We start from the raw sequence: 17230 nt of genomic DNA, 5'->3' as shown, positions 1-17230 counted from the left end.
TCAAACTAGACAAGAGCCACCATGACTCATACAAACGACAGGACTCTGAATCATATATCTAGTAAACAAAGCTGTAAAAAAAAGTCACTAAGAAGCTGACAGGAATTGTCTGACCGACATGTTTCTGGGCGCAGTAAAGACCATCAACACAATAATACATATAAATCTAAGCGCGATTACTGTGCAGTGCATTTAACTAAAATGTATAACGATTAAAGGACAAAATAAAACAAAATGCACGTAAACGAAATTATTTGAAGCAACAAACTTCCTCAAGCGGTCTTAAAAATACACACTCTTAGGTTCTTTCTACAGCAATGACAGACTAGTCGTCCCTGAACGTTTTACTCATATTTATGTTTTCTACTACAGTAACACACAACGGCTCCTCCTTCACCATTACACTGTACCTTTCGCGCCAAATTAGCGTCACGCGGACGCTGCCTACTGAGTGGCTTTTTGAAAGCGAATCTCGGTATCTGATAGGTTGGATCTTGTCCCACCCCCTCGTGACTAACGGTCGCGCCATAGAATCCCCATAGCGGCGGTCATTGGGAAGAGCAGCTTGTTATGTAAAACAAATTATCTTCTATCGAGATTCGCAGATTGAATTAAGAAAATATCGGCAATATCTTTATTTTTTTATAATCACTTTAGACATCTTTTGTCTAATCTCACCGCTATTGTTTGGAGATTTAATTACATTATTTTCTTCATCGTGAGGTAAAAAAAAAAAAAGACGGACACAAACATTCTGTCGCTTTAGTTTGACAACTGCTTGAACTAAGCGCTCCGATTTATTTTTCTTTTTGTTTGGATCATGGTAACTGCTTGCAGTTTACTCCACATATGTCTACTGTCAAACCCGAGGATTTACATCTGTTTGGAGCTTTGCTGGTGATCTGGTGGATCTAGTAGTCTACGGGACTTTACGCGGGCATCTTATTATTTTTAGTAACTTAGTACTTCACTTTCTGACAGTATGAGTCTTGGATTTAATTCCTCACCCAGAAAGCCAATCATACGCCAAAAACTCCTTTTCTCCCCCAGTGACTGTGAGGAGGAGGACGGCAACAGCACCGGCGAAGACTCGGCCTTCCAAGAATCCGATTCCCCCATGTCCGCGCTCCGCAATGCGAGCGAACAGCAGCGGTGCGACGAGGAGGGGAGCCCGCGGATCCTAGCGGGGGAGGCTGATTCCTGGGAAGAAGAGGAGGAAGAAGAAGGATTCGGTTCTTCGTCTCCCGTGAAATCCCCCGGGGACTATTTTATGGACGCTTCACCTTCTCCTTTTAGAACATCTTGTCGCCGTCTCTCGGTATCTCCACCTCAGTCCCCCCGGGGATATCGGAGGCATCAGAGGGAAGGCTCTAGTTCTCCTATACCGGACTGTCCTGGCACCCCGCCCCACAAAACATTTCGCAAGCTGCGGCTTTTTGACACCCCTCATACACCTAAGGTAAGATGTGACTATTAGCAAATGTGCGCTCTTTTCACGTAAGATCGTACGGTTTACTCCGTCACCTGGTTGTGTTTGTTTCTAAACATCGGTTTTTCATGACGTGCCTCGTCCATGGGACACGTGTACCCAAAACACAATCATCATGTGATGTATAGTTATACTTTTTATTGAAGTTTTAGGTTAATATATTCGTTTGACCACAGATCTACTGTTGCCACCTTACACCTATGCATTGGGATTTGTAGTTATTTTAGTACCTAGTCATATGCTGCCTGAATGGAACCTACCCCTCCCCCTGTTTGCACCATGACTACAAAGATGGCTGGTGTACAAGGAAGCACGTTGTGCGGTAACTTCACGTGTGTTTGGGCATTGATGGCGAACCGGTGCCTGGTTATTTTTTTTCCGCAGGCACGAGGATATACTTTTTGTTAGTGACTTAGCATTGATACCGAACACGGTGTGGAGTCAGCCCTATCTCTGACCTGGATGGGAGGCTCCTGGGGTTTAACGCCCATCCCCCATCTTGTGTTTCGGAATGTGCTCTGCTTATGGGGGAGGGGTGACTTTATAAAATATCCAATCTAATGGTGACTCAATGGGGTTGATAACAAAAACTCAGTTTATGTACTCGTGAGAGCTGCAATTGGATTATTGGATATAGAAGCTTTTAGTATTAGATTCCGTTTTGTACGATCTAACGGAATTGGTAAATGACTACATCTATGACCTAGCTAAAATTATTCAAGCATGTCTTTGTGACAACCCCACCAGTTGCACATTTAACTTCTGTTTATTCACTGAAGCTTGAGGTAACTGATTTAGTTAATCAACTTCATGGCCGCATTGTACAGTTCCCTGAATACTTACCGTAGTAATCCACACTGTCATATTCACTTATCTTTTATAAACCTTTTTTAAAAAATAGGGTTTAATACATTTATACCACACATAAAAGGAAACAGTCCAGTCCAAAATAAAAACTTTAATGTTTCAAATAGGGCATGTAATTTAAACAAATTTTGTGTTTATCACCAATTTTGCTTTGTTCTCTTGGAATTCTTAATTGAAATCTAAACCTAGGAAGGCTCATATAATTTCTAAGCCCTTGAAGGCCGTCTCTTGTCACATGCTTTTGTATTTGCTTTTCACAACAGGGGAGAGCTAGTTAATGTAAACCATGTAGATAACATTGTGATCATGCCGGTGGATTTGTGGTAGACACTGCACTAATAGGCTAAAATGAAAGTCAATAGATTATAAATAAAATGTCATGTGGGCTGTCAGAAGATACTTAGATAAAGTTAATCACAGAGGTAAAAAGTATATTAATAAAACAGTGTTGGTTATGCAAAACTGGGGAATGGGTAATAAAGGGATTATCTATCTTCTTAAACAAAAATTCTGGTGTTGACTGTCCCTTTTAATATTGTTGGGCTACCTGCATATCTTTTGGGCTCAAGTGACTGTGTGTTGCTAATACTTACGTATATATTTTTGGTTTCTCTAAATAAGTCATCAAGTGGGCACGGTTTGGCAGTTGAAAAACAAATAGAGAGAGCTTGTAAATACAAGGTGTTTGTTGTCTCTTTAGTGCAGCCTATCAATTATTTACCTATTCAGGTAGAAAAGCCTTAAACCAAGCTGCTTGGGACCAGAACATTTTTGGATTTTGGAATATTTGTATATTTTAACATGGGACAGCTTGGAAAAGGCATGGAAGCAAGTGTATATAACAATATCCAAGTCCTTTAGACAATGACATGTTTATAATATAGCTTATATATGTAACCTAAAGGTATTGTTATATAATTTTTAATACTTTAGTATACATACGTATGGAAACATAGTACTGTAATCCGGTAATTTTGTTGTTTTAAATATAGACCATTATTTGCATTTTGTAACACACAATAAAACCAACAAATCAGACAGAGAAGATTGACTGACTTGCAGGCAGAGACAAAAAATGCAGTTTTTGCTAATTAAGTTTGGATTTTGGAATTCCATTTTTGTACCTGTATTTTAATTGATAGACATTTGTATTGTGACTCTGACCATGTTTTCCCATATCCAGTGAAAAATAAAACTGACCCCTATGAATATTGGATTTTGTAGTGTGCAGTAACTCCAGACAGCTTGCATGCTTGTTCACAAGTGCTAGGCTTATTTATGGTGTTTTACATAGTAAGTCCTATCCATAGCTCATAAGCATATTACCTTTTGCATCTACATTTTTTTTTTTTTTTGGGACCATAATGGTACCTACATAGAATGCTGTGATTTTGTTGATCCTGATCTATGTTAGTGATGGCAAACTTTCCCCTTTGTATAAACATATCCAGAATGCTAGTGATTTTTTTTTTTTTTAGATGGAGTTAAATTCATTAGCTGTACATATTAAAAAAAAAAAAAAAAGAATAATAATAATGCAGTGAATAAAGATCCTCTCCGTTAGCTCATGGGCATTATCATGGGTAGCAAAATCTAACTATGTCAGCACACTTCACAGATGTTTTAGGTGTAATTAGCGCATGTGCAGTGTCTCAGGTAACAAAAAATGATAGCACACCTGTCCTTTCAAGTAAGGGTTGCATGTGTCACTATGATGCAGAGACTAGCTGTAAAACTAGGCAGTCTGGAGATTGTAAGGGCTGTAAAGGGCTTTAATTTGAGATCCACTCTTAAATACTAAGATTTACCAGTGCTACAAATAAAGGGGACATTCAGCCGTGAAGTATAATAAATTTTATGCTGAAAGTTCTTTTATTTGCCTAAGGTAATGCAATGTTAAAGGGACAGTACACTGTAAAATTGTTTTTCCATAAATGTATTTTAAATGACTTGTTATACCAACTGCAGAGTATAAAATATTTGAGAAATTGCATTTTCGGGTTTATTTGTGTATCTGAAGTAGCTGGTTTTGTGCTTTGAAACCACAGCCTATTACAATGGGTTGAGCTTCAGGTAATATCGGATCTCATTATGTTATCACTTTCATGTACACAGACTTGCTTCCTTATCTTATATTTGTCTGGAACACCAAAGCTCAATACATAGAGAACAATGGAATATTATCATTTTATTACTTAACTATCATGCCCCCCACTGAGGGTGTAATCTCTTCTGCTGGCTGTGTTTAATTAGGCTTGTCAATAGCGTATACACCAGTATCAAAACTTTCAGTATAGGTTGGGAAACCACAAGCTAAATCAGCTATTTCAAATGCTGAAATATGAGTAAAGGAGCTACTTGCAACCAATTTAATACACTCTAGCAGGTAAAAAGGATAATTGGGAATAATTTAAAGGGGAGAAAGTTTTTGGGTGAACTGTCCCTTTAAAGGGACACTGTACCCAAAATTTTTCTTTCATGATTCAGATAGAGCATGACATTTTAAGCAACTTTCTAATTTACTCCTATTATCAAATTTTCTTTATTCTCTTGGTATCTTTATTTTAAATGCAAGAATTTAAGTTTAGATGCCGGCCCATTTTTAGTGAACAACCTGGGTTGTCCTTGCTGATTGGTAGATAGATTCATCCACCAAGAAAGTGCTGTCCAGAGTCTGAATCCCCAAAAAAGCTCAGATGCCTTCTTTTTCAAATAAAGATAGCAAGAAAAAAAAGAAAAATTGATAATAGGAGTAAATTAGAAAGTTGCTTAAAATTGCATGCTCTATCTGAATCACGAAAGAAAAAATTTGGTTTCAGTGTCCCTTTAATTTTCCATTGTTCTCCAAGTATTGGTGATTGGTTTATGGACAGATATAAGATAAAGAAGGATGTATTTTGAATGATAAAGTAATGAGATCTGATTATACCTGCAAGCTCAACCCATTTTAGCAGATTTTGTGTTTTGAAGACACAACCTAATAATTCATATACACAAATAAGCCTTAAAAAAGCAAATCTGATGCATTTTATACTCTGCAGCTGGTAAAAAACTAATTGGAAACACATTAAGCGAGAAATAATTTTAGTGTACTGTCCCTTTAAGGTAAAATCATTTTTTATTTTTTTTATATATATATTTTTTTTACATAAAGATGTTCAGGTGATATTTTCTAGTCCTGCTTTTTACAACTATGCTGAATCACTTAAGTGTTTCAACATTTGGGTATCATGTCCTTTTTAAATCAGGGCTTAACAACCCAGGTACCAGAGAGCCACAGACTCTGGCGTCCTGATTTAGAGTCCACAAAACACGCATGGACTAGCACGGGTATTGGCTAAGAGGTGGAAATGTCATCTCACTAAAAATAAATTATTTTCCATGGGCGGCCTGAGGCACTTAGTAATTACATTAAAGCCACAGTAAAATAAAGCTACTTTGGGAACAGAGATAGTCTTATTAGGGATTTGGTAATTAGGGAGCAGTGGGCAAGTAGGGTGATTGTTATAATTTTAGGTTTTTTTTTTTGTTTTGTTTTTTATTCTTTCCTCCTCCTCCCACCCATTTTAGAGCAAGGCATAGGCTTAAAGATTTAGGCCTATAGGTAATAAAGATGTAATATGATTTAACTTAGTAAGGGCACCATAAGTAAATGTTTGGGTAAAATTTTATTATGACATATTAGTATTGTTGTACAGATGCCGGTGTTTTTGACATTCTCTACAAATAGGGTATCAAGTGATATTTTGTTGATGTGAAATGTTATGTAGAGTTATAATGTAATCTCTTTCTTATTTTGCTCTATTTACTTGGCATTTAAGATTGTAAATATCATGTATAAAATCAATAAAATAATTTAAAAAAAAAGCTACTTTGGGAATAGTGAAAGGGACAATCTACTCCAAATATTTTGTTATCCATTCCCGAGTTTTGCACAGCCAACATGGTTATATTGGTATCTCTTACTGGTGATTACCTTGTATTTAAGCCTCTTCTGGCACCCTCCCCATCACATGGCTATTTATTATCTATTGACTTGTATTGTAGTCAATTAGTTATGTCTTGCACAACTCCACGGGCATGAGTACAATGTTATCTATATAGCACACATGCATTGGCAGTCTTTTGTTGTGAAAAGCTAATAAAAAATGTGATGAGAAGCTGTAGTGATTTGGAAACGGGCATAAATTTAGAGGTTTAAAGTATATGAATATAACAATGTTGGTTTTACAAAGCTTGTGAATTGGTAGTAAAGGCATGGTCTATCTTTTTAAACAAAAACAATTTTGCTGTAGACTGTCCCTTTTAAAGCTCACTTTTATTTCTAGCTATGGTAAATCCCTTGACACTAGGATTTACCATCACTTAAAGGGACACAAAACCCCAATTTTTTTTTTCTTTCATGATTCAGATAGAGAATACAATTTTAAACATCATTCCAGAAGAATTTGCTTAATTCATTAAATATTCTTTGTTATATAAATAGCAATGCACTTGGGTGAGACAATCGCACAAGGCATCCATGTACAGCCACCAATCAGCAGTTACTGAGACAATTTAGATATGCTTTTCAAAGGATATCAAGAGAATTAAGCAAATTGGATAATAGAAGTAAATTGGAAAGTTGCTTAAAATTGCATGCTTTTTCTCAAGCCTGTAAGGAAAAAAATGTCAGTTTCATGTTCCTTTAAACCTGTAAGAGACATAAAATTTACAGAAAGTCAATTTTATTAGGGTACTTCAGAAATAAACAAAAAATGTCGAGGGAAATTATGTGAATGGTAGCTCTGAGTCTAAAGAGTTGTCAAGCCTTGTTTGAATTCTAAATACAGTTTTTGACTGATTTTCTGCAGGTGAATCTTTTTTTTTTTTTTTTTTTTTGGTAACATTTAATTTTATTTTGCAATAGAGTTTGCTTTCAAAAGCTCATGGCATAGTCTCCAGCTCTTTGAAGTTCAGAAGAGGCTCCCTTTTTCATGAAGAGGATAAATCTGAGAAGCCGAATGTGTACAGTGCACCTCAAGTTAACATTAATCCATTCACCCCAGATTCCATTGTTCTACAGACCTCAGAAGGGCTTTGCAGAAGGAGGAAGAGGGCACATTGGAATGAGTATGTTTACCATTGGTTTTCTTTAGTATAGTTTGCTAGGGAAATTTTAATACAGGTGTACTTCATAGATATTTCGGGTTCGGTTGCAGACCACCACAATAAAGCGAATATAGCAATAAAATTAATCACGCTAATATTTTTGTTTCCCAGTGCATATACAAGTTATATTTACACTATACTGTAGTCTATTAAGTGCGCAATAGCATTATGTCTGGAAAAATATTGCTATAAAAAATGCTAAGTCATCTGAGCTGCCAGTGAGTCACAATCTTTTTGCTGCTGGTGTGGTGTATGTATGTATGAAAAATCTATGCATGTATTCATGTTTATATAGTGTGTGTGTATTCATGTGGATATAAAAAGTCTACACACCCCTGTTAAAATGTCAGGTTTCTGTGATGTAAAAAAATGAGACAAAGATAAATCATTTCAGAACTTTCTCCACCTTTAATGTGACCTATAAACTTTTCAACTCAATTGAAAAACAAACTGAAATCTTTTAGGTAAAGGGAAATAAAAAAAAAAATAAAAAAATATGGTTGCATAAGTGTGAACACCCTTTTATAACTGGGGATGTAGCTGTGTTCAGAATTAAGCAATCACGTTCAAAATCATGTTAAATAGGAGTCAGTACACACCTGTCATCATTTAAAGTGCCTCTGATTAACCCCAAATAAAGTTCAGCTGTTAGTCGCATCCTACAGCAAAAGCCATGGTCTGCAGAGAGCTTCTAAAGCATCAGAGGGATCTAATTGTTAAAAGGTAAATATGGTGCAACAGTGAAATTACCAAGAACTTGATGTCCCTCCAAAATTGATGAATAGACGAGAAGAAAACTGGTCTGGGAGGCTTCCAAGAGGCCTACAGCAACATTAAAGGAGCTGCAGGAATATCTGGCAAGTACTGGCTCTGTGGTACATGTGACAACAATCGCCCGTATTCTTCATATGTCTGGGTTATGGGGTAGAGTGGCAAGACGGAAGCCTTTTCTTACAAAAAAAACATCCAAGCCCGGCTAAATTTTGCAAAAACACATCTGAAGTTTCCCAAAATCATGTTGCAAAAGGTGTTCTGGTCTGATGAAACCAAAGTTGAATTTTTTTGGCCATAATTCCAAAAGATATATGTTTGGCGCAAAACAACACTGCATATCGCCCAAAAAACACCATACCCACAGTGAAGCATGGTGGTGTCCACATCATGCTTTGGGGCTGTTTCTTCAGCTGTAACTGGTGCCTTAGTCAAGGTAGAGGGAATAAAGAACAGTTCCAATACCAGACAATATTGGCACCAAACCTTCAGGCTTCTGCTAGAAAGCTGAACATGAAGAGGAACTTCATCTTTCAGCATGACAACGACCCAAAGCATACATCCAAATCAACAAAGGAATGGCTTCACCAGAAGAAGATTCAAGTTTTGGGATGGCCCAGCCAGAGCCCAGACCTGAATCCAATTCAAAATCTGTGGGGTGATCTGAAGAGGGCTGTGCACAGGATATGCCCTCGCTTTCTGACAGATTTAGAGTGTTTTTGCAAAGAAGAGTGGGCAAATCTTGCCAAGTCAAGATGTGCCATGATGAAAAATTCATCATACCCAAAAAGACTGAGTGCTGTAATAAAATCAAAAGGTTCTTCAATAAAGTATTAGTTTAAGGGTGTTCACACTTATGCAACCATATTATTTTAGTTTTTTATTTCCCTTTACCTAAAAGATTTCAGTTTTGTTTTTCAATTGAGCTGTACAGTTTATAGGTCACATTAAAGGTGGAAAAAGTTCTGAAATGATTTATCTTTGTCTCATTTTTTTTTTACATCACAGAAACCTGACATTTTAACAGGGGTGTGTAGACTTTTTATATCCACTGTATGTTGGAAAAATGCGATAGACTTACTTGACACAGTGCCACCCTCAATTTGTAAAAATAGCAATAAAACAAGGTATGCCTGTACATTTTTTTTTTTAAAATAAGATGACCATGATTTACCTGAAATAAAATTTGTAATGCATTACATGGAAACTATTTCTAAAGGGGAAAAAAAAAAAAAATCTGCATGATCCCCCACAGTTGGTTTGTTGTTGAGATGCACACATCCTGATTAGTTTCATGGCTCTGTTTTATAAGGCTACTGAGAAGGTACTTATATTGTCTTTTATAAATGTCAGTCTCTACTTCCATAACAACACTTATAGAATTGCATGGAGCTCAGTTCTCTATATACTGAATACAGGCATTTAAAATTGTTCCTGTTATATTACATTTCTCTATATTGCTTCCTCCCTTTACATTTGAGTGGCATTAGGCTATTGTAGTTCTTATATATTTATTTTTTGTTACTAGCTCTTGTGGTGAAGATATGGAAGGGAGTGATGGAGAACTAGAAGAAGAAAATATTAGACCTGCAAAGGTAAGAAAGCTTTAAAAGAAGCAGTATATTTAGTTTATAAATATGACATAAGCTTTAAGATCTTAGAAAAGTTATCTCACTGAAAACATCAGTATTAACACTAAAGGTACATTTTTAATTTGGATTTATTTTGATGGGACACTATTTACCTACAAGCTTGGGTCATTCTTATGAACATTTAAAAATTCTGTATACATGTTATTCATCTGTATGAAGTTATACAATATTAGTTTGTTTCAATGCCAATCAAATATTTATAATCCTCAGAGAATCACCATAACAGAAAGTAACATGAAGTCCAGATATGCAACAGAGTTCCATGAACTGGAGAAGATTGGGTCGGGCGAGTTTGGTTCTGTATTTAAGTGTGTAAAGAGACTAGATGGCTGCATCTATGCAATCAAGCGTTCAAAAAAACCTCTTGCAGGATCAGTTGATGAGTAAGTATGACTGTTTTGTATAAAATAACATGAAATAATTACAACAAAAAAAATTCCATGTGACTTTTTTATGGTGTTTTATCCCCCTCCATATGTTAGTTGTATTTATATGAAATTTAGTGGTAATCATTTTGTATCTCCTGACAATTGTTTATGCCTACTGTTTTTAACTTTACAGTGCAGTCTTGAGGCTCTCCCAGCAAAGCTAGATGTATGAGTTTGCTGTGAAATTTGATTGTGAATACTACAGGACCAGTAAATACAGTAGATTCTACAAATACATGAAGAAAAGATTATGCCGTAGCATTTAGTCTGAACTTCAAATGAGTAGTAGTTTTTTGGGTTTTTTTTCCCTGACAAATTTCAGTTATTTCTATTTTCACTCCACCTTTATCATGTGACAGCCATCAGCCAATCACAAATACATATACGTACATTCTGTGAATTCTTGCACACCTCAGTAGGAGCTGGTGACTCAAAGTGTAACTATATATTAAAAACAAAATCATTTTGTTAATGGAAGTAAATTGGAAAGTTGTTTAAAATTGCTATCTGAAGCATGGATTTTTAATTTTGACTTGAGTGTCCCTTTAAAAACACAATAAAATCTTGCAAATCATTTAAACTTCATGTAATGAAAAATGACATTCGCTAAGAACTTTTAACTTTCAAGTGATTATAAAAGTCTCTTAAAGTACTGAAGTGTATATACAATTAGTCTACTAAACAGGGGCACTTTCATTGATTACATTTTTCTAAGAAGCTTTTTTAGTAAAATATTACCAATAAAAGAGTCTTAGGAAAATGTAATCAATGAAAATGCCACTGTTTGGCAGACTAATTGTATATACTGTTCAGTACTTTAAGAAACTTTACAGTCATTTTAACACTGGCGAGGCCCCAATACTGCAAAAAGGGCTTAAGGGACACTAAAGTCAAAATTAAATTAAACTTTTATGATTCAGATAGAGCACACAATTTTAAACAACTTTCCAATTCACTTCCATTAGCTAAATATGCACAACCTTTTTATATGCACACTTTCTCAGACACCTACTGAATATGTGTAAGAATCACAGACTATAAGTATGCATTTTGTTATTGGCTAATGGCTGTCACATGATGCAGTGGGAACGAAAATAGAACAATTCTTACAATTTGTCAGAAATCTACTACTTATATGGAACTCTAAGATATTTTGCATTGTCTATATTGTGCATTTACTGATATGCTATTCTACTGTTTTTAGTAGTCCTTTACACACCATGAGCCACAGAACACTACTGGTCCTGGGCAGAAACTGCTGCTGATTGGGTCAGCTGTAGTTTCTGATCGGGGCCAGCAGTGGTATGTGGCTCCCAAGCAGTACTTCGTGTTTAATTCCTTTTAGAGTTGGTGCATCACTAGTGTTAAAATTACATGCTCTATCTATTTGGAGCATGTCTTTTCTTTTTAATGACACAATGAGTCCACGGATCATCTTAATTACTAATGGGATATTCAACTTCTGGTCAGCAGGAAGCGGCAAAGAGCACCACAGCAAAGCTGTTAAATATCATCGCCCTTTACTCCCAACCCAGTCAATCTCTTTGCCTACGTTAGTGCTAGGAAGTGGTAAAGTTAGGTGTTAGAAAAGATTCTTCAATTAAGAGTTTATTATTTTAAAAGTGGTACAAGATTGTGCTGCTTTGTCCTAGGGTGTAGCCGTAGTCCATATCAGTCTCTTCAGTAGAGCAGTGGTGGCTTTAGAGCAATGTGAACTTGTGGGACATAATTCTCTCTGCGCCTCCCATATATGGATGCTGCCCTAACTCAGAACACCTGAGGGATATTTACTCAGGGATTTCTTTTCTTTCACAGGCCCATGTGGGGGAGAGGACCTCTCAATCCTGGTGAACTGCCTTGCTGTCAGACAGACATTTGAGGTAGTACTACTTTATCATTTTTGGGGCTAGAGCAAGGACACTCAGAAAAAAAGGAAGCACTTCACTATCGACATTATACAATATAAGTGGCTCATATAATATGCACTTTATTATTGGATGGACAGCATTAAGCAGGCACTGGGTGGCAGTTGGCTCTGGTGGTTTTACACTTATGGCAGTTTTTTTTCTCTCAATATACCGACCGGGAGACTTAGTTATTGTTTGCAATGTCCACGATGGGCGGGTCCTTCTGAGTTGCGTGCCCTTTTCATTGCTCCTCAGTGTACGGACAAGCAAGTCAGAAAGTTCCAGTCTCTGCTCAGAAAGGCGTGTTCTAAGTTAAACAAGCGTTTCTAGGACCGGAAAGCAGCTGTGTCTTTCCCCTATCGAGTCCAGATCGTTTTTCCTACAAAGAAGGCAGTTTATCCGATCTTGCAGTCAGGTAGGCACCTCAGCAGAGCTGCTGATGTGTAGTGGTGTCATTTTATTTGCTTTTAGTTCAAGGGAGTACGTTTTTTACATTCAAAGTAAAAAAGTTACACATTTAAAGAGACAGTAACGTTTTTTTCACACTTTTTTTTTTTTTTTTTTTTATACAAATTTGAGGTTTTTATTTGATAATTAACTAATTGTGAACCAGTATGGACCAAGGGGCCTTGCAAGATGTTACTTGCACCTTGTGTTTTGATGCTAATGTGGAAACACCAATCCCTTTCTGTTCCTCATGTAATTGAGAGGACTTTAAATTTTAGAGAAAATATTTTTTTCTTAGCCAACCTCTTCTAAAGCAGATGTTGTCCAGGAGTCTTCTGTTGAGGTTCAATATATGCCGCAGCTTTCTCCTCAAACGTCCCAAATTTTACCGCCCTCACATGTAGTGCCCTGCGTTTCATCTCAAACTCCCGCTGGAGTTACTTAAAGTGACATCACTTCTCTCATATCTTCTACTATTTCAGATGCATTGTCTGCTTTTCCAATGTTGCAGGGAAAGCGTTAGAGGAAAATCAGACATTCAGTTAGCAAGGTTTCTGACACAGTTGTTACTATTTCGGAGGTCCCCTCCCAGAAGCCTGAAGAGCTGGATACCGTAGTAGCATCTGAAGGGGATATTTCAGATTCGGACAGTGTAATTCCTCTGGCTGATACTGAAGTGGTATCTTTCAAGTTTAAGCTAGAACACCTCCGTCTGTTACTGGAGGAGGTTTTAGCTACATTGGACAGCAGCGACTCCACGGTAGTTGTTGTTCCTAAAAAGTCCAGTAAGCTGAACAATATGTCGAGGTTCCTTCCTCGACAGACGTGTTTCCAGTCCCAGACCGAGCTTCTGAGGTCATTGCTAAGGAGTGGGAGAGACCGGGTATACCTTTTTTTTTTTTTTTTTTTTTTTTTTTTTTTCTCCATCTCCTATATTTAAAAAGACGTTTCCCCATAGCTGACTCTGTTAAGGAGGCTTGGCAAACAGTTCCCAAGGTGGAAGGAGCCGTTTCCACCTTAGCTAAGAGAACTACTATTCCCATAGAGGATAATTGTGCCTTTAAAGATCCTATGGACAAGAAGTTAGAGGGTCTAATCAAAAAGATGTATGTACACCAGGGCTTACAATGGCAGCCAGCTGTGTGCATTACTACCGTCACTAGAGTGGGGGGCATATTGGTTCGATGCGTTGTCTGATGCTCTCGGGACAGAAACTACTCTGGATGAAATCCAGGATAGGATAAAGGCTCTTAAACTAGCTAATTCCTTTATTACGGATGCTTCCCTTCAAGTTATCAAACTGGGAGCAAAGATTTCGGGTTTCTCTATTCTTGTTTGCAGAGCCTTATGGTTAAAACTTTGGTCTACGGATGTGTCCTCTAAGTCTAAGGGGAAGACCTTGTTTAGACCTGGCTTGACGGAAATTATCTCTGATATCACGGGAGGTAAATGTCATCTTTTCCCTCAGGATAAGAGAAACAAACAAAAAGAACGAAAGAGTAATTTTTTGTTCCTTTCGAAAGTTCAAGGTAAATTCTTCCTATAATGCTTCCAAGCAGGAACAGTCTAAACCTGCATGGAGACCCAATCAGTCTTGGAATAAGGGAAAACAATCCAAAATGAATCAAAGACAGCATGAAGGGCATGCCCCCGACCCGGGACCGGTTCTTGTAGGGGGCAGACTTTCCTTCTTCGCTCAGACTTTGGTTTGAGGTGTTCAGGATCCCTGGGCAATAGAAATAGTGTCCCAGGGATACAAATTAGAGTTCAAAAACTTTCCTCCCAGAGGCAGGTTTCTACATTCAAGATTATCTGCAGACCAGACAAATGTGAGACGTTCTTACACTGTGTAGGAGACATGTCATCTCTGCCACCTTGGAGACTTCCGTTGAGGAAGGACCTTCTAATTCAAGGGCCCTTCCTTCACCCAAATCAAATTTCTCTGAAGCTGACTGCTTGGAGATTGAACGCTTAATTTTACCCAAGCGGGGCTTTTCTGACTCGGTCATTGAGACCATGATTCAGGCTTGTAAGCCGGTAACTAGAAGGATTTACCATAAGATATAGCGTAAATGTCTTTATTGGTGTGAATCCAAGGGCTACTCATGGAGTAGTTAGGATTCCTAGAATTTATTTATCGACAAGTTCCCTAAAGGGTCAAATCTCTGCCTTATATATTTTGTTACACAAACATATGGCAGATGTTCCAGATGTACAATCATTTTGTCAGGCCTTGGTCAGGATAAGACCTGTGTTCAGACCAGTTACTCCTCCATGAAGTTTGAATTTAGTTTTTCAAGGGGCTCTGTTTGAGCCTATGCATTCCTTAGATATTAAAGGGACACTAAACACAAAATTTGTCTTTCATGATTCAGATAGAGAATACAATTTTAAACAACATTCCAATTTACTTCTTTTATCTAATTTGCTTCCTTTTTTAAATATCCTGTGTTGAAGAAATAGCAATGCACATGGGTGAGCCAATCACACAAGGTATCTATGTGCAGCCACCAATCAGCAGCTACTGAGCCTATCTAGATATGCTTTTCAGCAGAGGATATTAAGAAAATGAAGCAAATTAGATTATAGATGTAAATTGGAAAGTTGTTTAAAATTGCATGCTCTTTCTAAATCATGAAAGAAAAAATATGGCTTTCATGCAACTGTAAATTATTTTGGAAAATTTTATTTCTTGTTGCCATTTCTTCTGCTCGCAGAGTGTCAGAGCTATCTGCATTGCAGTATGAGTCTCCTTACCTTATTTTTCATTCTGATAAGGTAATTTGTGTGTACTAAATTAGGATTTCTTCCTAAAGTAGTTTCTGATCGGAACATTAATCAGATTGTTGTTCCTTCCTTGTGTCCTAATCCTACTTCTCAGAAGGAAAGGCTTCTGCACAATTTGGATGTGGTTCGTGCTTTAAAGTTTTACCTGCAAGGGACTAAGGATTTTTGTCAGTCTTCTGCTTTGTTTGTAGTTTTCTCAAGAAAACGTAAGGGACAGAAAGCTACGGCTATTTCTTCCTTTTTGGCAGAAGAGTATCATACGTTTTGCATATGAGACTGCTGGACTGGAGCCTCCAGAGTGAGTTACGGCTCATTCCACGAGGACTGTTGCTTCCTCATGGGCATTCATGAATGAAGATTCGGTGGAACAGATTTGCAAGGCTGCAACTTGGTCTTCTCTTCACACTTTTTCAAAATTCTACAAGTTTGACACTTTTGCCTCGGCTGAGGCCACTTTTGGGAGAAAGGTTCTTCAAGCAGTGGTGCCTTCTGTTTAGGTTCCCTGTCTTGCCCCTCCCGTATCATCTGTGTACTCTAGCTTGGGTATTGATCCCATTACTAATTAAGATGATCTGTGGACTCATCGTGTCATTAAAAAGAAAATTTATGCTTACCTGATAAATGTATTTCTTTTTTGACACGATGAGTCCGTCCTGTTTTTGATAGATAAACTTCAGACACCTCTGCACCTTGTTACTTCCTTTCTCTCCTTTACTTCGGTCAAATGACTGGGTTGGGAGGGAAGGTAGGTGATATTTAACAGCTTTGCTGTGTTGCTCTTTGCCGCCTTCTGCTGACCAGGAGGTGAATATCCCATTAGTAATTAAGATGATCCGTGGACTCATTGTGTCAAAAAAAGAAATACATTTATCGGGTAAGCATAAATTTTCTTTTTTTCATTGTTATGGCCGTTTAAGTATAATGAAGAGATAGATGTATGCTACATTTGTTTGCTTTCAACATTGAGCATTTTCCCCTCTCCCTTGAGCCTAGAGGGCATTTTAAATACTTAACGCTTCAACAAGTTGCACAGTGATTTGCTTTGATCATTTCTAATATTTGGTACTGTAATGTCCCTTTTAACTTGTGTGTTGAATGTGGTGCTGCTACAACTATAAATATTTTTGTCTCAAAATTTCCTAAAAAAATAATTTCTGCTTGTAGACAAAATGCTCTAAGGGAAGTGTATGCACACGCCGTGCTTGGGCAGCATCCTCATGTGGTTCAGTATTACTCTGCATGGGCTGAAGATGATCATATGCTTATTCAAAATGAATATTGTAATGGTAAGTTTACATTTTAATCTTATTGGTTTATATGTTATGATTGTGAAGTCTGAAATGTCTACATTGATTGTAATGAGCAAATGTTTGTGCCTTCTTCATGCTTTAATATTAAAGGGATAGGAAACTCAAAAACATGATTTAGACAGTGCATACAATTTCCAATTTACTTCCATTATCAAATTTTCTTCATTCTCACTGTTTTTTTGTTGGAGATACCTAGGTAGGTAGCGTGTACATGTCTGTAAGAATACATTGCAGGAAAAATTGCTGCCATCTATTCTTGCAAATGTATAATATTTTTTTCAAAAGTGCTACAGATACGTACATGTTCCTGAGCTTACCGCTCTGCTTTTCAGCAAATACCAAGAGAACAAGAAAATTTGATACATGTAAATTAAAAAGTTGTTTCAAAACTGCATGCTCTATTTGAATCAAAGAAAATGTG

The 17230-nt window shown here is 37.2% G+C and overlaps 1 protein-coding gene across 1 annotated transcript in view; it reads left to right on the top strand.

Annotated features, from left to right (window-relative positions):
• Positions 1-530: 530 nt before the first annotated feature.
• Positions 531-17230, top strand: part of WEE1 (WEE1 G2 checkpoint kinase) — a 34608-nt gene continuing 17908 nt past the window's right edge. The window contains exons 1-5 of the mRNA XM_053720595.1: positions 531-1459; positions 7266-7468; positions 9807-9873; positions 10141-10313; positions 16664-16785. Coding sequence (XP_053576570.1) covers positions 983-1459; positions 7266-7468; positions 9807-9873; positions 10141-10313; positions 16664-16785 — 1042 coding nt within the window. The 5' untranslated portion in view covers positions 531-982. The remainder of the gene's footprint in view (positions 1460-7265; positions 7469-9806; positions 9874-10140; positions 10314-16663; positions 16786-17230) is intronic.

Source organism: Bombina bombina, chromosome 7 (assembly GCF_027579735.1).
Source record: "Bombina bombina isolate aBomBom1 chromosome 7, aBomBom1.pri, whole genome shotgun sequence".
Taxonomy (NCBI): Eukaryota; Metazoa; Chordata; class Amphibia; order Anura; family Bombinatoridae; genus Bombina; species Bombina bombina.
The sequence above is the reverse complement of the archived record's forward strand: the minus strand, read 5'-3'. Positions and strand labels throughout refer to the sequence as shown.